This window comes from Pleurodeles waltl, chromosome 9, assembly GCF_031143425.1.
Source record: "Pleurodeles waltl isolate 20211129_DDA chromosome 9, aPleWal1.hap1.20221129, whole genome shotgun sequence".
Lineage (NCBI taxonomy): Eukaryota > Metazoa > Chordata > Amphibia > Caudata > Salamandridae > Pleurodeles > Pleurodeles waltl.
The window spans coordinates 692,523,613-692,547,647 of NC_090448.1; the positions used below are offsets into that span (position 1 = coordinate 692,523,613).

General features: G+C 42.1%; 1 protein-coding gene across 1 annotated transcript in view; it reads left to right on the forward strand.

The window, feature by feature from the left end:
- Positions 1–4,203: 4,203 nt before the first annotated feature.
- The window catches only part of SCYL1 (SCY1 like pseudokinase 1), a 1,332,837-nt gene continuing 1,313,005 nt past the window's right edge, over positions 4,204–24,035 (forward strand). Inside the window, exon 1 of the mRNA XM_069207794.1 lies at positions 4,204–4,393. Coding sequence (XP_069063895.1) covers positions 4,289–4,393 — 105 coding nt within the window. The 5' untranslated portion in view covers positions 4,204–4,288. The remainder of the gene's footprint in view (positions 4,394–24,035) is intronic.

Consider the following 24,035-nt stretch of genomic DNA (forward strand, 5'->3'; position numbering starts at 1 on the left):
TCCCTACTTCCCTCACATACGCCACAATTCACCTGCGATTTGCATAAGCCTTTGCAAGCGCAACCTACCACTTTCACATTATCGCTAGAATGCCGAGAACATACCCAACTTTACTAGCGGGATCCAGGACCTGGAAAAGTCATTTCTGGGTTTAAGGGGACATCATGCTTGCTACAATTGCCATTACGAAAAAGAAAATCCAAATCACAATAATAATGAACAACTAACCCTAACTCAAACTACTACCATAACCATCAATCACCACATAGCTAATTCTCCAAGGAAACTAACCATCAAGCTGCTACCAAAAACTGCTAGCGCACCCAATCCTTAGTAAGTAAACTTACAAGGGGACGCCTATAGGTCAATGAACCTTTTGATTTGCATGGAGTATCTTTGCTATGTAGTAACCAATGTCCATCAACAATCAAATATACAATTTAAAAATTCATTAAGCAAGTCATTAATCAGCAGTAAATAGCATCAAACAATTCATGAATAACCACAACTCAATATAAGATTTAGCAATTTTATTTCCTTATTGGTTACAATACTAATTCATGAGATTAATTTACTTTATTCAATCAACTCAAGATTAATTCATTAGTGACCACCAATAAGATAATCCAATCAGAACTTGAGAAAGCATACATTCTAATGCTTCTACATAAGACAACAAAGATGAATATGTCAATATCAGTCAGTAGCAGAGTTCAGCAAATCAGTCCATCAATCATTCGTCACTGTTCGTCAATGCCTCAGCATAAGAACCCTACCTAACCCAGATTAGCATTAGCATGTGGGACTTCATGCGAAAACAGTTTAGAACATGAATTTGGAAAAACATCTAGCTAAGAGAAAAACTATTTAGACGGCGCATTTAGTACCTTGAAAGAAAAGGCACATAAAGTCAATCAGTCACATTGTCATAGCTACCTATCCACGGTAGAGATCAGCAACAAAGGCAGTCTTCATCTTCAGGTCATCAACTGATCAGCAACGCATCAGGCTCTCAAGAGCTTGAGCCGAATGACAGAATCTCTAATTTCTTCTCCCCCAATATCGCATCTATTTCAGAATATGGTCTCTCCTCCAACATCTGCCCCTAACATCTGCACTCTACCCTTCTGTCAAATCATTATATCAAAGTCACCCAGACTATCCCCCAATTCCTAATTGGTCAGTTAATCTCCAGTTATGACTCTACCCCATAATCTTTATTTTCAAAATCTATGAATTCTAATATTACACGGTTGTCAGGGTGTCGATTGGTTCACTGTACGATGTTCTCATCATCCGGCTCATCAGGTATCAAAAATGTTGCATCTTCTTCTTCAGTCAGTGTCTCTATTGTTCGAGTCCTGGGAAAGTACATCCAGTCTGCTTTACATCGATTTTGATACATACTCTAGTTCCATCATCTCCTGTCAGTCGGTTCATCTCAGAAAATTCTAGCTAAGCAGACTTTATTAACAAAAAGCAGTTCAGGGTCAGTTAAGCACATTAGCTTCTCTACATTGCATGATTGTTCAGCTTCTGCATGAGGCCTAACAAAACTAGGCCACAACTTTGGCTAAGTTAGCTCTACGATATAATGCAAAACATACGCTATGTATCTCAATATGACATATTACTACATCATTGTTACGCATTTTCAATATTTCACATATTTTTAGTCATTTTTAATATAATTCATAAATCTTGGTGACCACTCTCCGTGGGCACCTTTTTCAAATGTGCACATTAATTCTCGATGTTATTTATTTCAACCTTTTTATTATTATTCAAAATTCATAATCACTCATTAATATTTCTATTTAACATATCTGCTTCAGCACAATCATAGAGAAACCAATCACCAATCCAATTTAGACAGACAGCACTTGCACTATAGCACTGGTCAGCAGTGGTAAAGTGCCCAGAGTCCTAAAACCAGCAAAAACAGATCAGAAAAAAATGGGAGGAAGAAGGCAAAACATTTGGAGACACCCCTGCATAAAGGGACATTGCCAACACATAGATTTAGTCTTTTTGAGATTTCTATTATCGACTCATAGTTTAATTAAGTTAGATGCTCTTAGGTTGCACTCGTGTAAATGAGCAAACCGAAGACTTTTCTCTGAACACCATATTTTGCTGCTTATTTTCTGTACTGCTGTAACTGAATTTCTGGTTTGTCTTATGCTAATTTGCCTAAATTACTTCAGAAGATTTGGAAATCCTATCAATATTTTGTGGGTTTACAGTATGGTTTTGAGATTGGTTTACATTAATATAAGTGTTAATTTGCAAACCTTTTTAACTTCAGTTCCAATTTTGGTCTTTAATGATTGGCCATATTGGTTACACTATATATTTATGAGGACTGATTGATGGCCAGCTACCTAAATTAATACCTTTAAGGGAAGGAAAGACCCCTCGCCTAAAGAACAAGAGCTAAATGCTACTGATAACGCGTCCCTTTATGTCAATTTTATACACATTAGGACTCGTTTTAGGCCAATTAATCTTGTGACCCAGTGGTGAGACACCGTAGGACGAGATAACTGATCAATATGTCAAGCAATATATCAATAATGTAATCAATATTCACCACCACAATACACTTTACTTTGGTTATAGACATTAATCAAATTGTCGACGCAACCATGACCTTTCAGCCATGAATAACCACGCCTTTTGATAGAATTTTATGAATTTTATTCCCTATTGATTACAATCTACTAGCAGAAGTGTCAATCTCAAAACCAAGAAGCATAAGAGCATAATCACAATATGGCAACTGTAACAAGATTTCATTAATGCAAGAATCACAAACATAAGAACATAGCACGGCGTGAACATAGATCAGAATACAAAGATTATCACGTAAATCTTAGTTCAGCATAGCGCAACGTCAGTCTTTGTCTATTTGCGTCAGTTAGAGAGATTACCTATCCTAACCACCAATTAACATCAGCATGTTGGACTTCATGCAAAATAATTTAGAACATTAATTTAGAAAAAATATCTAGCTATGGCCTCTATAAAAATAAGCAGTTGGTACCTAGAAAGGAAAAGCAAACAGACAAATTACAAATTGCATTGTCATAATTACCCTCCAAGGATTAGGTCAGCACACAGGATCAGTCTTCGTCTTCAGGACATCAGTCGAATCGCCATCAGTAAAACCTTGCCTAAAGGACAGGGGACACTTTCGCTCATAAGGAGGAGAAGCGTAAAGGGGAAGTCTATAGGTGAGGATGGTTTATTAAATCTCAAAGTCACCAAACAGAGTGACAGAGTTTCTGGATAAAATCGACAGTAATACCTACCTAGTTCTAACGTCCCTTCTGTGACATGAGTTTTTATCCCTTTTTCGTAATACCTTCCCCCAAAATTCTATTGGATATCCACTATACCCCACTATCTTTAACCTATCAAATTATACATTAGGTAATCCCAATTGTCACCCCACGATAATTTATAACACTTTGATTGGTCTTCATAATTGACGTCTTCGAAGGTGGCACATCCGGGGGGTTTTCATCACTGCTTGGCACGTTTCTCGGGTCATGAGTTCCTTTGTCCACGGTCAAGTGTCCTTGTACATTCTTTCATTTACTTTTGTTTCAAAATTTGTATAAAACTCATACTAAGGCAGCTAGCATGCAGATGAGAACGGGATAGAACTTGTTACATAAAACGAAGGAAATGAACAAATGCAGGGTCATGGCCCTTTGCGAGTCAGCACACTGAAAAACAGAAAAATATGCTTTAATATGAGAGCTAGGCAGCTAAATCTTCAACTCACGCTAACTTAAGGCCTAAGAGATTTTTCAATACAATGCAATATCATAAATGTTAATATAAACCATAGCATGAACAGTTTTACTTATTATTATTAGCTTCACGTATATAATTGTGACCACACACGTTATAGTCGAATTTTCAGATGCATATTTAAGCAGTACTCTAATTATTGTCGTTTTTCTATGCAGCATTATTAATCATTGATATAAGCATTTCACGTTTAGCATATGTAATATTTAAACTACGCTCTATCACTACATCACTCTAAAGATTGACAAATGTCTGTTTTAGAAAGGCAACACCATTAATCTGAGCTCAGTGATATTCAAGCCATTCACACATGCTTCCATCAAACTCCCACTCTGGTTCCCTCCCACTTACTCCATCAACCACTGGGACCGCCCTTGTCTTTCGCTGCCTTCTGGATTCGCTCTAGTCTTCTCTCCGCTTTGCCCCTCCCTCTCTGGCAGGTATTCGCTCCAGTTGTTACTGTGAGATGTGGTTCTTCGCTCGTGACCCCTTCAAGGATTTCCCTTACGATTTAGGGGCAGAAGCGGAGCCAGTGCCGGGGATATGGCGCTTACAGCGTGGAAAGCGAAAGGTGAGTGCTCAGGTTGTCGTCCTGGGCTGGAGGCCACTGTGAAGCCTCGGTCTCGAGTACAGGCGCCGCCGATCGGAAGTGCTTCAAGCTCGGCATGACGTGGCGCCTGTGACCGTCTAATGAGTTTTCTAGCGATGCTTCTTTGATGGGTGAGAGCCACTAAATACCAGCGTATTTTAAACACTGTATGACTTAATGTTGTTTATCCCGTTATTCCGGTTTATCTTTCTCAAGCGATGTAACGGTGGCGCCGGTGTCCTGTAAAGTAGAGGTGATGTGTTCCCATTTGTTTTTGCGAAGTCCGTGAGTGAAGTATGTCGCTCGATTCTGAGAGGGGCTAGTATTTTTTTCAGTTTATTAATAGGTGAGGATGGAGAATCCTAGTCCAGTTTAGAGTTTACTGCAGCATCCACTGTCTCTTTCAGATCCTGGAAAGAGAGGATATGTTTGAGCCTCTTATATTTGTGAAGGTGGAATATGATAGTTTCGCCATGCCTTAGATTTGGCTTTTATTGGTGAGGTTAGATTTAAAGCAGCATCCCAGGGATTTAGCAGAGATGGCCGTACATTTGTTGATATCTGCCGGTTTTAGATAATCATGCCAGAAGTCAGTGGGTAGGAAGGATTGGGTTTAGGTATGAGAACGACAAAAGCAAGTACATTACATTGGAGATGCTTTTTCTCCACCCACGTATGGATGAGCTTCAGGGCATAGCTTCAAAAGGGGGTGTTTGGGTTTGAACACCTAATGATTTTTTCGAGTCGGTTAACAGCTTTTTGCAAGCTCAGTGTCAGTAAGGTGTGTGTGTCTCTCTTGTTTAAACTAAGAGGGAAACAGTGCCAAAGAATTCAGCACTCTTAGTCTGAGTAATGAGTTTATTAGCACACTTACCAGATACCAAATAAAAGCACACAACTATATGAAAATAAGCATTTAACTCAAATGAAGTGAAACTTGCATATTCCAGAATAATCACTGCAGTTAAATAATCACCGGCAAAAATGTACAATACATCAGCAGTGAATATATGCATAAGCTAAATAATTAAGAATTAAAATGCATCACCATGGGGGTTAAATCCATGATCCTTGCCACCCAGGGAACCCTCAACAGCTGAGGGAGGAGACCTTCCCCAAATGGGATTTTCCTGGGCAGTGCGTCCATTCTACAAGTGGGTTCCTATCTCAGTGCCAAGTTTCCTCGTCTTTTATGCCTTAAAGTAACTCAAAAGAAAGATTCTAGTAACACCTCTCCCTTCTGTTATAGAATTTAAAACGCTGGCTGTACTCAGTCTGTGTCGAAAACATGCAAAGAAACTGGCCCGGCCACAGCGCGTATTCCAGAGACAGAGCTGTACCTTTCCCTGATGAAAGTATTCCCAGCCTGAAACTCTCTTATCATGTCTGCATTCTCCCCATATTATGTTTCAACACAGTATGATCCTGTTTTGGTGATAAAAGCAAGAACACGTTCTGTGTGGAAAACAAGCTTGGTGTGGAAAAACCCTGCACCGCTGCTGTGACGGCACCTGAAGCTAAGCACAAAATTGCATCAATGGTCAAGATGGAGTCGGTGGTCAAATACACATTGCATTACAGTATGTCATCATACCACGTGCAATATTTTATAGTGGTGCTTAGTCAGAACTCTGGGGACACATCCGCAGCCTCTATAGTGTATGAAAAAACAGATGTAGGCTCAGTACATTTTCAGCTTTAGTCAGTTATTCTAAATTAGATTCTGAATCCTTAGAGCTAGAGCACTACACAGCCAGGTTCTCAACAGGCTTTCTCGTAGCATGTCAACCATCTATCCATTCCATTATGCTACAGTAGGCCATGGGCCAGTGTGGTTGTGCCAAGTCAGGAATATTCTCAGCACTATACACCTGATTATGATTCTGCTTCAATAAAGGAACCTCTCTGCTAGTAATGGTGATATAAGTGATTACTTCGTACAATAGCATTTCACCAAAGCTGCAACCAATTACTCGGGCCCATACTTGACTTGCTGCACCTGTATAGATTTTTTTGCTTTGCATTCAGGGACTTGTAGTTCTGGTTTTATAATGGAATAAACAAAACTGTAAATCGCAAAATGCAAAGACCTGGAAATGTAGCAGTCTTACTGGATGCCATAGTGGTTTTGAGGGGCAGTCAACATACTGGAAGTTACTGCTGGATAGCTAAGTGGTTATTGCAGAGTCACCAGATTTTAAAAACAAAAAACTGAAACATTCACAATATAGAGGTAGGGCTATACTTTTGCATTTGGTGACAGGCACAGATTGAGTTAATTGACAGACTTCACCAACATGGAGTTTACAGACAAAAGGATATTCATAGGAAATTGATCTTGCTTTTCTCTTTCTTTAGCTGACTTACCCTGAAAAACCAACCTTATAAATTTACTGAAATATGTCAGAGTAGATTGCAAAAAATCAAGGATTTCTAGACACTCTAGGTTAATGCCCTTGCTGGAGTCGCTTTGTGTATATCCTGGACACATGTCAGAATTCTCACAAAACCGCTTACAAGGTAATGTGCCTGCTTGGGAGCATTAACACTAGGCCACACGTGTATTCTAGATAGAATAGCTCAGTGAGTTAATGCCTTCATTGTGAAGACACTGTTTACCCTATGGGTTTCAAGTGCCTTTATTCCAGAGACATTAGTTAACCTAGGAGGTTCAAGGTACAAACTTGGTAAAATAGTTTAATGAGTTGTGTATTAACTGCAAAGTGGAAGCCATGCAAGATAAATTTCATTATTCAGGTAGCTGGTGATATCTTGTTAGAAGGTTAATTTGCAGCTTTCAGGAAATAGTAGCATATCGCCAACAATGTCAATCTTCAAGAAACGTATCAGTATAGTTGCTTACGTGTGTGCTTGGAAGAAAGTAAAGTCTGAATAACCAACGAGTGCGTCTATATGAGCTGTTATACAGAGATCAAATGCTTTATTTTGGCATTCCCCATCATTTCATGCCAAATTCTAGACCGCTTCTCCAAGTGCATTGGGCACTGAAGATAGTAGACAGTGGATTAGCAGTCTGAGGTGGAAGCTTGATGTTGAACGTCTGTTAAGTCAGTGAGTCCCAGGATAATTTTTGAGGTTTGGTGGACTATTGTCATGAGAGAGCATTGCAGTCAATTTGGAGTGAATATCTCTGACAGCTCCTCTCTAGCAGTGTTTAGCTCAAATCTCTACACTCTATACATGCAACCTTTTTGTACCTCATAGCATTGATGTAGCATTATCAGCACTATTCTGGACATGGAAGAGATGAAGTGTAATGCAGCAGCTCTGCTTATAGAGAGCAAGAGTCTTGGGCACCCATTCTCTAACAGGTTGGTGCTGCATGTGGAGTTAAGGTTTCTTGAACAACCATCAAAAGTAGGTTAATCGATTTAATTTTGTTCATTTAATCAATATCTTGATATAATCAAGTGACTAGTGTGGGGTTTACATGCATTTAAGACAATGGAGATTGCATTTTACCTCCTTATGCATCTCTCCCATTGGCCAATCCTAACGTTTGTAGATCTTCTTAAGGAGAACAGCTGTACTGCACCAAAAGGAAGCTTTCAACATAATTCATAGCAGCGTCATGCACATAAAATTGCTCCAAACTATCCAGCAGGCTAAGCATTTAACACCTCAGAGACACATCCAGATCAAGCTAAACTCACATATTGCCCTACATCAACAGTAGACTTATGACATGACTCAAATTCAGGTAGTTGCTGTGTTAACTTGTGTCTTATGTCTCTAAGAATATATTAAAGCTGCTCAGAATGTCATTTTCAAATACTGTAGAACTACTGCCTATATCTCAGACAATTACCTCTACCTCTGCTGGCAGAGCCTGTCATCTGTCCTTTGTAGTTGAGCACACCACATTGATTGTTGGGAAATCTCAGACTCACGCCTAGCCCCTTCCCCCCTCCATTAAACAATATTGACTAAGATGTGCCTCTGGATGAGCTGTTTGATTCTGTCAAATGATGGAGTAGTTAGGGTAGTTGAGGATGTTTATAATTGGTGGGAGGAGCGATTGAGACAGTGTAGGAGGCTGGACTGGCTTGTAGTGAGTACCAAGGGGTACTTGCACCTTGCACCAGGCCCAGTGATCCCTTATTAGTGTATAGGGTGTCTAGCAGCTTAGGCTGATAGATAATGGTAGCTTAGCAGAGCAGCTCAGGCTGAACTAGGAGACGTGTGAAGCTACTACAGTACCACTTAGTGTCATATGCACAATATCATAAGAAAACACAATACACAGTTATACAAAAAATAAAGGTACTTTATTTTTATGACAATATGCCAAAGTATCTTAGAGTCTACCCTCAGTGAGAAGATAGGAAATATACACAAGATATATATACACAATAGCAAAAATATGCAGTATAGTCTTAGAAAACAGTGCAAACAATGTATAGTTACAATAGGATGCAATGGGGAAACATAGGGATAGGGGCAACACAAACCATATACTCCAGAAGTGGAATGCGAACCACGAATGGACCCCAAACCTATGTGACCTTGTAGAGGGTCGCTGGGACTATTAGAAAATAGTGAGAGTTAGAAAAATAACCCTCCCCAAGACCCTGAAAAGTGAGTGCAAAGTGCACTAAAGTTCCCCTAAGGACAAAATAGTCGTGTTAGAGGGAAAATGCAAGGAAAACACAAATCAGCAATGCAACAACGATGGATTCCTGACTGAGGGTACCTGTGGAACAAGGGGACCAAGTCCAAAAGTCACAAGCAACTCGGAGATGGGCAGATGCCCAAGAAATGCCAGCGGTTGGTGCAAAGAAGCTCTTACTAGGCTGAAGAACTGTGAATACTGCAGGAACGACAAGGGCTAGAGACTTCCCCTTTGGAGGATGGATCCCCCACGCCTTGGAGAGTCGTGCAGAAGTGTTTTCCCGCCGGATGGACGCCAACAAGCCTTGCTACACGCAAATCGTGCGTTTGGCGTTTTTGGACGCTGCTGGGGCCCAGGAGGGACCAGGAGGTCGCAAATTGGACCTGAAGAGAGAGGGGACGTCGAGCAAGACAAAGAGCCCTCACTGAAGCAGGTAGCACCCGGAGAAGTGCCAGAAACAGGCACTACGAGGATGCGTGAAACGGTGCTCGCCGAAGTTGCACAAAGGAGTCCCACGTCGCCGGAGACCAACTTAGAAAGTCGTGCAATGCAGGTTAGAGTGCCGTGGACCCAGGCTTGGCTGTGCACGAAGGATTTCCGCCGGAAGTGCACAGGGGCCGGAGTAGCTTGCAAAGTCGCGGTTCCCAGCAATGCAGCCCAGCGAGGTGAGGCAAGGACTTACCTCCACCAAACTTGGGCTGAAGAGTCACTGGACTGTGGGGGTCACTTGGACGGTGTCGCTGGATTCGAGGGACCTCGCTCGTCGTGCTGAGAGGAGACCCAAGGGACCGGAAATGCAGCTTTTTGGTGCCTGCGGTTGCAGGGGGAAGATTCCGTCGACCCACGGGAGATTTCTTCGGAGCTTCTGGTGCAGAGAGGAGGCAGACTACCCCCACAGCATGCACAAGCAGGAAAACAGTCGAGAAGGCGGCAGGATCAGCGTTACAGAGTTGCAGTAGTCATCTTTGCTACTATGTTGCAGGTTTGCAGGCTTCCAGCGCGGTCAGCGGTCGATTCCTTATCAGAAGGTGAAGAGGGAGATGCAGAGGAACTCGGCTGAGCTCATGCATTCGTTATCTAAAGTTTCCCCAGAGACAGAGACCCTAAATAGCCAGAAAAGAGGGTTTGGCTACCTAGGAGAGAGGAAAGGCTACTAACACCTGAAGGAGCCTATCAGTAGGAGTCTCTGACGTCACCTGGTGGCACTGGCCACTCAGAGCAGTCCAGTGTGCCAGCAGCACCTCTGTTTCCAAGATGGCAGAGGTCTGGAGCACACTGGAGGAGCTCTGGACACCTCCCAGGGGAGGTGCAGGTCAGGGGAGTGGTCACTCCCCTTTCCTTTGTCCAGTTTCGCGCCAGAGCAGGGGCTAAGGGGTCCCTGAACCGGTGTAGACTGGCTTATGCAGAATTGGGCACATCTGTGCCCAACAAAGCATTTCCAGAGGCTGGGGGAGGCTACTCCTCCCCTGCCTTCACACCATTTTCCAAAGGGAGAGGGTGTCACACCCTCTCTCAGAGGAAGTTCTTTGTTCTGCCATCCTGGGCCAGGCCTGGCTGGACCCCAGGAGGGCAGCTGCCTGTCTGAGGGGTTGGCAGCAGCAGCAGCTGCAGTGAAACCCCAGGAAGGGCAGTCTGGCAGTACCAGGGTCTGTGCTACAGACCACTGGGATCATGGAATTGTACCAACAATGCCAGGATGGCATAGAGGGGGCAATTCCATGATCATAGACATGTTACATGGCCATATTCGGAGTTACCATGGTGAAGCTACATATAGGTAGTGACCTATATGTAGTGCACGCGTGTAATGGTGTCCCCGCACTCACAAAGTTCAGTGAATTGGCTCTGAACAATGTGGGGGCACCTTGGCTAGTGCCAGGGTGCCCTCACACTAAGTAACTTTGCACCTAATCTTTACCAGGTAAAGGTTAGACATATAGGTGACTTATAAGTTACTTAAGTGCAGTGTAAAATGGCTGTGAAATAACGTGGACGTTATTTCACTCAGGCTGCAGTGGCAGGCCTGTGTAAGAATTGTCAGAGCTCCCTATGGGTGGCAAAAGAAATGCTGCAGCCCATAGGGATCTCCTGGAACCCCAATACCCTGGGTACCTCAGTACCATATACTAGGGAATTATAAGGGTGTTCCAGTAAGCCAATGTAAATTGGTAAAAATGGTCACTAGCCTGTTAGTGACAATTTAAAAGTAATGAGAGAGCATAACCACTGAGGTTCTGGTTAGCAGAGCCTCAGTGAGACAGTTAGGCACCACACAGGGAACACATACATGCACACCTATGAGCACTGGGGTCCTGTGTGACAGGGTCCCAGTGACACATACATATAGGCCACAACCTTATGAGCACTGGGGTCCTGACTAGCAGGATCCCAGTGACACATAACAAACATACTGAAAACATAGTGTTTTCACTATGAGCACTGAGGCCTGGCTATCAGGATCCCAGTGAGACAGTGAAAACAGTGACAAACACCCTGACATACACTCACAAACAGGCCAAAAGTGGGGGTAACAAGGCTAGAAAGAGGCTACCTTCTCACAGACAGGTTTTAGTTAGAACAAGAATTTCAAACTCTTAATCAAGGATTTTAGCAGAGGTGTTAGTACAGTTGCAACAGCAGATCTGCAGTTGAGGAGAGCACTCTTCAGGGTTAGTGGGTAATTGGTGTCAATAGAGCAACTGGGAATGGTTATCAATCTTAATGAGGTTTCCTGGGCAGGGTCTGCTGGGTGAAGGATGGAGCCTTCTTGGGGAAATTGATAAATTGATTACAGGTGTTGGAGGGCCCTGTATATGCTGTGGCCCTCAAAGTAGGGTGTGTGTTGGAGGCCAGGATAGTGGTTGAGCGGAAGTAGTGGACTGTCATATGATTACCCAGGAAAGTTGGTATTCAAATCGAGCAGGTGAAATGGGGTGGTTCAATGTGGGTGTAGGAGGGTGTGTTGTCATTTAGTATTAATCCTTCTGTCTAGGAAGGAAGGGGTGCAGTTCCTGATGGTGTTACTAAAGATGGATTAGGACAGCCTGTAATGGGCACAGACTCCCAGTTTTCTAAAAAAGAGAGGCAGAATGTGAAGGAGATGAAGTAGTGGGAAGAAAAGGAGGAGGGCTAATAATGAACTGCCTTTGGGAGTAACTTACACTAAATTGTCAGAGATGGAGACATACCTTGAGGGGTCAATAGAGGTGGTGTTCGAGGGAAAAGAGAATTGATTGCAAGAAGAAGATCGTAACATGGGAGAGGCGATTATAATGCTCTTCATGGAACCTACATTACCCCAGACAAAAAAGTAAAAGAAACATTTTCTGGAGTGTATGCTTGTTGCTCTTGCTGCAGCTCAACAAGAGAGGATTTGCACGTGACATGGAACTGACCTTCGTTTTCTCAGTTCTGGTCAACTGTTACATATGAACTTGGCTACTCAATATATGTTCAGATTTACGCGCTTTAGGATAATTGAAAACCCCCCCAAAAAAATAAAGACCCTTTCTTACACTTTAAACTATTACTCGCAAAGTGCACTATTATACGAAATTGGAACTGCCCTCCCCACTGTGGGCGTCTGCTTGTTGCCAGTCGGTGATGGGTGGGCAGAGGCAGAGAGCAGAGCACTGAGAAGGGAGGAAACTCTGGGCCTACGGAACCATTTTGTTTCTCTTGTCTGGTATGAGCTTTTGTTCAGTTTCTTGTCAGGGGCCAAGGAGGATATCCTCTCACCTTAGGTACATTGATAATCAGAAGACATGATTGCTGCCCTAAGATGTAACCCAAATTGAGTATAGCCTAATTTTAATTACGGTTAGTAACGATTCTCCCTCTGCAAATCAAACAACACAACAAAAAAGTTCTCGCTGCCTCTGTAATGGCCCCTGTTCTACTAATGAAGGATTTGCTCACTATTCTGGTGCACTGTTTTTGTCTTTTCAGTTGCTGTGCGAGGTCACACTAGATATCCCTTGAATTCCTTGTTGCAGTCTAACTGCCTCATGTTTCCTGCCTACCAAGTTGACTGTTCTTTTACTTTCTTCTGTATATAGATTGTTGCATATGCCAACTTGATGTTAAACAGATATATCTAGCTGGAGAACAGTTATATCTCAGTTATTTATTGAGTTTGTTTTGCTTGGCACACTAGATGTGATTACCTGCTTAATGCTACAGTACATTTCTTTACTGCAAGACACCCAATAAAGAGATTACATACAAAATAGCGTGGTAGAGGTGAAAGTAATAGATGGCAGGGATACAGAGACAGGAAGAAGGAGTTGATGATGAGGTATTCAAAAAGCCAGAGATAGATGAATTGCAAGAAAGAGAAACCGAGTACTGAGAGAAGTGAGAGTCTGGAAATGAAGGAGTATGAAGACGTAACAATGTGTGGTGTGGGATTAAGTGTTGTAAGCTTCTTGAGAAAGCCTCTTGAGGTGAGAACACAGGCGGAATAGATAAGCAGATCCATGTCTAAGGGCCATAGAATAATTTTTCAATTTTTTGTTACTGACATGCAGTGCTTAACTTGTAAAACAATGAGTGCTGGTGCCCAAAGCTCTGCTCAGAAGTTTGGGGCTGGTGCAAATAAATGTCAGTGCGCCAAATACCAAGGCTGTGTAGTCCTAACGCCACCTCATGCCCCTTAAATCAACACTCCCTGTCTGTTTATATCACTCTTGCAGGTTCCTGCTTTCCCTATTTTTGACTTTCTTCAGTCTTTTGCTTCCTTTGTCTTTCTGTACTGTTTTTCCCTCTCTTGCTCTTGTAAATGTGTAATAGAGGAAAATAAGTGCCAGTTCCCAAAAAAGAGTGCCATTGATCTCTACCGGCAACCACTAGCTCAAATTAAGCACCTCTGACGTGTAGTTCACATTTTTTTGCATGATAACCAGAAACAATCAATTTATTGCCATCGATTATGTGGTAACGTTTAAGAGTGTAAAAAAATAAAAATAACAGAAAGTCACTTAGAAGGTACAGTGTTGTGGGAGTAAAGAAATGAGGCTGGTATTGATAACAGCATTATTTTGCTATGATATTTATCTGTAAATAGTCTCGGGTTGAAGGTGACAGCCAGTTTTGAAGTCTTAGAGGCATTCTTCATGGGCCCAAGATGATGGCTAATGTTGAAGAAGTTGCAGGCAGAGTTTTTAATTTTGACTGCAGAGATGTTGTATGGCGTGGGTCTAGCAGGTATGGTGAGGTATCAGAAGTGCCTTGATCAAGTAAACTGTTAGGTTGGATCTGGAAGAGACGGTGCAGGATCAATTAGTGTGCAAGGTTGCATATGTAATATTCAGGTGTCAAAAACACAACGTTGGACAGACACTCAAGTTCTAGCACATTGGCACGATAATCAAGGTGCAAAGTGAACTAAGCATTAAATCACAACATGCAAAAGGACATCCAATTTTGGCAGGATAGTCCATTAGCTGGTAAATCACAGTATAGAAGTGAGTCTAACTAGGAAGCACATTATGGAAAACAGTGTGCAGCTTTGGAAAGATAGTGCAGTACAACACAACAGTGAGCTAAGCAGAAATCAGTGTGTGTATAAAAGGAAGAATAATGTTAGCAAGACAGTGCAGTTTCTAGAACAAGTGCAATAATGAAGTTCCAAAATGAGCTAATCATCATGGCTCGTGGTTTGGAAGACTCTGAGTTCTGTGGATCATGATGTTAAACAGTTTACCAAAAAGTGTAGCTTTCAATACAGGATAGCTTGAGCTTTACCTGCACTCTGTGGTTTAGTAGAGTGTTTGATAAACTGGTGGTACTGAACCTACTGGCAAATATTGTAACCGGTTAAGTCCCTTAGGTGTTGATGATGCTTAAATATGACCTGCTGTGAGAAACGAATGGTATCTAAGCCAGCAAAAGGTTAACCAGGTAGAACAAACAGAAACCTAGGATCAACTGACCCAGCCGACATAGGGAAAGAAGGTACCAAAGAACGCTTCTGCCCTTGCAGATAACGCTGGACACAGCTGGAATCTAAAGAATGGCCAAAAGTTTTGATGTAATATCCAAAACACGTAGAAACAAGATTTTTAATGAAGAAGAGCTTTACAAAGACGGCTTGAACAGGAGTTGAGGGATCGCTCTAACAACAGTACTATTCGAACATATACAACCTGGTTCCATAATGGAACACCACAGGAACCAGTAGCCTCACAGTGAATTATTTTTACATCATTTACATAGACACTTAAAACATACTAATCTTAGATGTGTAGCAATTAAGGTTAGTATGTTTTTCGTGTCTGTATGTAAATGATGTAATAATTAACTGCGTGGCTATTGCTATTTTACCCAAATTGTAGAATTGAGTGATCATAAGTTAATGCAAAGATGTAATTCACCAGACATTTTTTTTTTAGCCAATACTACTGGTGAAAGCCATTAGCTAGTGTCACACTCTCAATTATCTCATCAGCCTGCATTTTCTGTAAGATAGATGATGATTTCTTTCTCACACTATAAAGAATATTATGTAGTCTGTGTAATTGGAACACTGTCCTCTTGAAACAATTAGATTTCTTATAATTTGAGAGGTAAACCCTTCCAGCTCACAATATTCTGCATGAATTTTCTAAACTGTGACAAATGAGTAAATAGATTAATTGGGAGCTTGTACATGTGTCCAAAAAATTGTCTTACTACCAAACTTACTTTCCCTTCAAAATTAAATTTTCATTGTTTTACAGCTAATTCAAATCCATCATATTCATCCACTTCTCCTTCTACATACTCTGGTAAATGATAAAACACATTCTGACCTTCCACTCCAAAGAAATAATATAACTGGTTATGTTTGAGATCTGGTATGAATTTCATACCATCAATAGCACCCAAATATGCATTAAGGGCCTGATTGTGACCTTGGTGAAGGGAATTACTCAGTCACAAATGTGATGGATATCACACCTGCTGTGTTACAACTTCTATAATATCCTATCAAACTTGTAATATGGCAGACGGTATATTAGTCACATTGTTGACGGAGTAATCCCCTCTGCCAAGGTTGTAATTAGGCACTAAATGATCTAATCCATAGCCTCCATTTCAAAGGTGGTTCTTCTCCTGGATCCTACAAGAATGGATTAGGTGGTGTTACTGATTGCATACTAGAGAATGGGTACTTATAATGTACCAATCACAGCAAAAACCAATACAATTGAATAGTCAACAATACTGGTAATATACAGATGGCATTTAAATAAGAGTAATCAGCAAATGTATAATGACAGTGTGCTGAACACTGAATAACCAGCAGTATTGTCCTTTAAGTGTGCTGATCACTGAATAATCTGCAAGTGTTGACATTGAGTGTGCAGGTCACTGACAACAAACATTTCTATGAGCTTACAGTAGATGGCTGTGCAAGCCAACTCTACTTACCCACATGAATAATACAACAGTGGGCAGGTCATTGAAACCAGGATCAGCAGGTGGCTCTCGAAGTTAAGAAATGGAAACTGAAGGTGTCATTAATACAATCAAATACAGCAGGTAGTGTGCATGAAAATTCAGATTGCGCCTTTATGGAACAACAGCAACCACATGACAGGAAAAAACTGCAGATTAAGGAGCAGTGCGACTTCAAATGTCATACGTGGTGGTAGGAAAGTACCATCTTGCCTGGCATGTTACCTGTATATTTCACTATATATATGTTTTTTTAGTCTATGTGTCACTGGGACCCTGCCAGGCAGGGCCCCAGTGCTCATACGTATGTGCCCTGTATGTGTTCCCTGTGTGATGCCTAACTGTCTCACTGAGGCTCTGCTAACCAGAACCTCAGTGGTTCTGTTCTCTCTGCTTTCCAAATTTGTCACTAACAGGCTAGTGACTAAATTTACCAATTCACATTGGCATACTGGTACACCCATATAATTCCCTAGTATATGGTAATGAGGTACCCAGGGTATTGGGGTTCCAGGAGATCCCTATGGGCTGCAGTATTTCTTTCACCACCCATAGGGAGCTCTGACAATTCTTATACAGGCCTGCCAGTGCATCCTGAGTTAAATAACGTCCATGTTATTTCACAGCCATTTACCTCTGCACTTAAGTAACTTATAAGTCACCTATATGTCTAACCTTCACCTGGTGAAGGTTGGGTGCAAAGTTACTTAGTGTGTGAGCACCCTGGCACTAGCCAAGGTGCCCCCACATTCCCCAGACTTTGTGAGTGCGGGGACACCATTACAAACGTGCATTATACATAGGTCACTACCTATGTATAGCGTCACAATGGTAACTCCGAACATGGCCATGTAACGTGTCTAAGATCATGGAATTGTCACCCCAATACCATTCTGGTATTGGGGGGACAATTCCATGATCCCCCTGGTCTCTAGCACAGTACCCGGGTACTGCCAAACTGCCTTTCCGGGGTCTCCACTGCAGCTGCTGCTGCTGCCAACCCCTCAGACAGGTTTCTGTCCTCCTGGGGTCCAGGCAGCCCTGGCCCAGGAAGGCAGAACAAAGGATTTCCTCTGAGAGAGGATGTTACACCCTCTCCCTTTGGAAATAGGTGTGAAGGCTGGGGAGGAGTAGCCTCCCCCAGCCTCTGGAAATGCTTTGATGGGCACAGATGGTGCCCATCCCTGCACAAGCCAGTCTACACCGGTTCAGGGATCTCCCAGCCCTGCTCTGGCGCGAAACTGGACAAAGGGGAGTGACCACTCCCCTGACCTGCACCTCCCAGGGGAGGTGCCCAGAGCTCCTCCAGTGTGTCCCAGACCTCTGCCATCTTGGAAACCAGGGTGTTGGGGGCACACTGGACTGCTCTGAGTGGCCAGTGCCAGCAGGTGACGTCAGAGGCTCCTTCTGATAGGCTCTTACCTCTCTTGGTAGCCAAACCTCCTTTTCTGGCTATTTAGGGTCTCTGCTTTGGGGAATTCTTCAGATAACAAATGCAAGAGCTCACCGGAGTTCCTCTGCATCTCCCTCTTCACCTTCTACCAAAGGATCGACCGCTGACTGCTCCGGATGCCTGCAAAACAGCAACAAAGTATCCAGACGACTACTAGCAACATTGTAGCGCCGCATCCTGCCGGCTTTCTCGACTGTTTCCAGGTGGTGCATGCTCTGTGGGTAGCCTGCCTTCACCCTGCACCAGAAGCTCCGAAGAAATCTCCAGTGGGTCGACAGAATCTCCCCCCTGCTAACGCAGGCACCAAAAGACTGCATCACTGGTCCTCTGGGTTCCCGCTCATCCTGACGAGCGTGGTCCCTGGAACTCAGCAACTCTGTCCAAGTGACTCCCACAGTCCAGTGACTCTTCAGTCCAAGTTTGGTGGAGCTAAGTCCTTGCCTCCCCACGCTAGATTGCATTGCTGGGTCCTGTGTGATTTGCAGCTGCTCCAGCTCCTGTGCACTCTTCGAGTAGTTCTTTCGTGGACAGCCAAGCCTGGGTCCCCGGCACTCCTTCCTCCGGCGTCGTGGGACTCCTTTTTGTGACTTCGCGTGGACTCCGGTTCCCTTTCCTTCCAAGTGCCTGTTCAGGTATTTTTGCGGGTGCTGCCTGCTTCTGTGAGGGCTCCCTGAGTTGCTGGGCGTCCCCTCTGTCTCCTCCTCCAAGTGGCGACATCCTGGTCCCTCCTGGGCCACAGCAGCAGCCAAAAACCTCTACCGCGACCCTTGCAGCTAGCAAGGCTTGTTTGCGGCCTTTCTGCATGGGAACACCTCTGCAGGCTTCATCGCGACGTGGGACATCCATCCTCCAAAGGAGAAATTCCTAGACCTCTTCTTTACTGCAGAACTCCAAGCTTCTTCCAACCGGTGGCAGCTTCCTTGCACCCTCAGATGACATTTCCTGGGCTCCTGCCCACTCTCGACACTGTCGCGACTATTGGACTTGGTCCCCTTGTCTTACAGGTACTCATGTCCGGAAATCCTCTGTTGTTGCATTGCTGGTGTTTGTTCTTCCTGCAGAATCCCCCTATCACGACTTCTGTGCTCTCTGGGGGTAGTAGGTGCACTTTACACCTACCTTCCAGAGTCTTGGGGTGGGCTATTTTTCTAACCCTCACTGTTTTCTTACAGTCCGAGCGACCCTCTACAAGCTCACATAGGTTTGGGTTCCATTCGTGGTTCGCATTCCACTTTTGGAGTATATGGTTTGTGTTGCCCCTATACCTATGTGCTCCTATTGCAATCTACTGTAATTCTACACTGTTTGCATTACTTTTCTTGCTATTACTTACCTAATTTTGGTTTGTGTACATATATCTTGTGTATATATCTTATCCTCATAATGAGGGTACTCACTGAGATACTTTTGGCATATTGTCATAAAAATAAAGTATCTTTATTTTTAGTAACTCTGTGTATTGTGTTTTCTTATGATATTGTGCATATGACACCAGTGGTATAGTAGGAGCTTTACATGTCTCCTAGTTCAGCCTAAGCTGCTTTGCCATAGCTACCCTCTATCCGTCTAATCTGCTAGAAACATCTCTTCTACACTAATAAGGGATAACTGGACCTGGCATAAGGTGTAAGTACCTCTGGTACCCACTACAAGCCAGGCCAGCCTTCTACAGTGGTGCAATCACACAATAAAGTGAGCTCCGAACGTGTTGAATAGTCAACACGTGAGTAAGCTGATCTCATGCAGCCCAAATGCAGTGTTTCTGTGCATGCAGAATACGGCTTGAGAAAGAAACGGTTACAATGGCTGTTTGTTGCAATATGATTTAATAAAGAGCTTCGCTGCTACACAAAATTACTTCTTGACTAATGTAATGATTAAAAGGTGACACTGATCCAGGAATGCTCCCATATCTTCCATGGGCTTCCAAGTAATCAAATAAATGAACAGTACCTGAGTTGAAGATAATAAAGATGACGAAACCGAAAGTCCACTGGAATGTTGAAGATGGGTTGTGACCCGCTCATTGCCAATTCTGAAGTAATATCCAAAACACGTAGAAACAAAACCTTTAATGAAGAAGAGGTTCACAAAGACGTCTTGTACAGGAGCCCGGGGGATCGCTCTAGTGACAGTACTATTCAAACATATACAAACCTGGTTCCATGATGGAACACCACAGGAACCAATAGCCTCACAGTGAATTATTACATCATTTTCATACAGACTCTAAAAACATACTAACCTTAATTGCTACACGTTTCCACAGACGTCAACCGCCAAAGCTTTTCAGGTAACATTTATTACAAAAAAGGTAGTGAGCATCCAAACCCAGATCATTTACATCATTTCAGTGCTGAAGCTTTTTCATTTTGCATATAGCTTCCCACCCGAACATAGCGGCTAGATGGAAAGGCCTACAGATGGAGCTAAGCATTAACATGTCCGAAGCAGATCACCCCTGCAGTGCTGAGCCGTAAGCTACTCCTGACTTTTTATTGTGACTACTGGTGGTCATATCACAGTGAAGATAGCAGGGTTCATCCCCTTCAGTTCCACACACTCCGACACTCAGTGATGAAAATTACGTAGTTGAGCCTGACCTTCATACAAAAGGTGTGAGGCAGTTTTTTAAATTTTTTTGTTTGTTTTTTTTTAGCAACTTTTGGTATAAACGTTTCTTTCTGTGGTTTGTACTCATGTGACCACGCTTAGTGCCGTCACATAAACAGCCCCGGTATACTGATGTAATTGTTTGCAGCTTCCATATCTCTGGTGTTAACCTAGCCTGGTGTTGACATTGTTGTAAAATGACATGATATACTAGACTAGGTGTTATGTACCTGATTTGCAACTTGAGATGCATGATGTAATATGTGTATACAGAGGGCAGGGAAAAGGTTCCATGTGGTGAGAGACAGACAGACAGAGAGAAAGAAACACCATTAAAATAGGTAGGTAATGATAGACAAAGTCAGAGAAAGCCATGGAGAGACTAGAAGAGAGACCAAGAAGACCAGAGAGATGTGGAGAAAAACAAGCAGAAAGTGATGAATCCTGGATGAGAAAGATGAAAAAACAGACAGAGAACTCATACAAGAAATGGCATAGAAAGAGATGAATATAAAGACTAATAGGAAGAGACAGGAGTGGGAAATTGAGGAAGAAAGCAACAGAGAAGTCAAAAGAGGGTGAGATAGATGGAGAAAGTGACAGAAAAAGAAAGAGAGACAAGATTTTAGACCTGGAGTGTGAGAGAGAGAGAGCAAGACATCGAAATATGGACAGATAAAGTGTGAGGCCAGGATACAGGGTGATAGAGGTCTATCACTACATCTCACTGGCTGTCACTATCTAAATCTCTCTATCACTCTGTCTATTCCTCTATCTCTTAATGTACCTTTTCACTCATCTGTAGCTACATCTAACCACTTATATTTTTCTCTCCCTTTGTCTCTGTCAATCACTGTTATCTGTCCATCGGTTTACATGTCTTTCTATATCTGTCTCTATCTACATGTACCTCTCTGTCCATATCGGTCTCCCTATATAAATGTTTGTCAATACCCATCCATCTGTCTAACCTTATGTGCGTCTCTGTCTTTTATTTATCTCTGTCTAGCTGTTGCTATATGCCCATCTACCTATATCTGTCTGTCTTTCTTGTTCTGTTTCTTTCTATCTGTATCATTCAAATTTTCCATACATGCACAATCTGATCATGCAGCTGCTGGGACAGAAGTCCCAGCCATACAGGAATAATGTGAAAGTATATGGGAGAGCGTTTTATATCCTTGTAAAGTTTCTGTTGAGGTATGTTTATTGTTATTTCTTGAGTGATCTTGGGACAACGTTTATGTCTTGAGTCACCATGAAATGTTCTACTTACATTGTCAGGACTTTGTAGTTTTACTCCGCAAGTGATGAGTTTTTGATTTGGTCCCGGGGAGCCTGTGACACCAGGAATTCTGCTTAGGGTCCCTTCCTTTTGGTGAAAAAAACCTTTAACTGGATGTATTGGCTTTCTTCTGTGGAACAGAAGATGATGTCAAGACCTGACTTTGAAAGTGTTAAGCACTTTTACATTTTTGGATCAAATATGTGATTTTATACTACTTTAAAAACTTTCCTTAAGAATGCTTTATGTGAATATTCTAGTAGTTTGTGTGCCTTCCAATGATTCTTAACAACATAATTGTACCATCCTAGTAGTAACAGGCTGGTGAGAGGTTCAAAATACAATTGATAGCTAACAGAAGCAGGAAGAACTGTGAGGATGCAATTATGAGAGAACAATATGGGTGTGCGGTGTGACACCCTACCAGGCCAAAAGTTCAAGTCCTTTTGGAATTATAAGCAAACGACTACTAAAGTCTAAAACTTGTCCTGGGTGGAGGAGTAGGTAAAAAAGTAAGACAGGAAGCATTGAGATGTTAGACGTACTATTGAAAAAATTCTAGGGAGTACTTAAAAGGAAAGCTAAAAATTAAAATTGTCTTGTAACTATAACATTTAAAATAAGCTTAATTAATTCAGAATTAATGACAGTCGCAAATCTCCAGTGCCACCAAAAAATAATCTGTACTAGAGGCACAGTAAACTTCTGGAAAGTCTACTTTGTAAATTGTAAGCATCATTATAACTGTGAAACCAACACATTTATTTTAGTGTTTTAAAATAGTTAGAGATTCCATGTAGCTTCTACAGCAGTGCTCCCCAAACGTTTTAGAACTACGACCCTTGTTTTAGAATGACAAACTATTTTGACCAACCTACCCTTCAAGTACACGAGGTACGCAATTATTTCCAATGTAACTAAAGCATCATGTGGGAACGCACTGTCATTTACAGACAGTACATTTTCCATTGAAATGGCCACTGAATTTTCAGACATGCAGTTTTAATGGTAAAACTATTGCACACAAATTATAATGTGTGGTAATTGGGTTTCAGTGCATATTTATTATTTGTGCATCAAGAAGTAAAGTGCCTTGATTTGTTTTGATCCCACTAAAACATTTTTTATTTCCATCCCACTTCAGATTTACAAAACAATGTGTTTCATATTTGCTTTCCTAACTGCTTAATGTGTACAATTCATTTGTAGGTATTTATTTATATTTTGTTATGTGTAACAAAAAATTACATCCTACAGCGTTTCCTTTAACACTCACCCCAGCAAGATTGTCACATAATTCACTTTACTTTTCTTTCTCTGACTGCAAAGTGAGAGGAGTTGTAAGTACCAAAAACCATGTTAAAAAATAAGCAGCAATTAGTCAGAAGACATAGCCTGACATTTGACTTCTGTCTTTGAAGTGCAGCAGCCGTGACAAGATAAATACATAATTAAAAGGCATCTTAATCTATTTTTTGGACCATCGAAACCCATTACAAATCGGCTAGCTATCCTCATTTTGGGAAAATCTGGTCTACAGCATTCCATTATTTAATCCTTGCAACACTAGTTGCAGACGATCACCATTAAATTCTGTCCATGTTCCTGAGTCCTAGCTTCATCCTCAAGCTTTTATTTGTAGTTCAAAGCACACCATCAGAAGGCGCATGTGGGCAGCAGCAGTAGGCAGTCATGCTCAGTCATGTGTGAGGCTGTAGTAGATGAGACTTACCAGCCAAAGGTAGTGTAGATGATCGGAGGCTAATCCTTTTAATTCCTTTGCAAGGGCTGGGCTATCCTCCATTATACTCTAACATTTCATATAATTGATTGTCTGAATGAGCCAGCTGAGGAGGGAACAAAGCTCGAAGCACAGAAAGAATGATTTTCATAGACACAGATGTCACACTGTTTTTTTTAAGAACACATTGATTTCTGTTTTTCAACTTTCAAGCAGTTGCACAATTCCAACCCTTGGAGTGTCTTTGTTGAAAAAAGTACGATTGGTAAATCATGGATGCATATGCTGATAGGAGATACATCTCTTTGGCAAATGAAATATGAACATTCTAATATATCACATTTTAAATTGTGCCTCTCAACCACTAGGACGTATTCAGAAGCTTGTCAGAAACTCAGCCAATGACCATTTTAAGTTTGGGGAGCGAGGGTAATGGAATGAATGTGGCTTTCCTTCTTG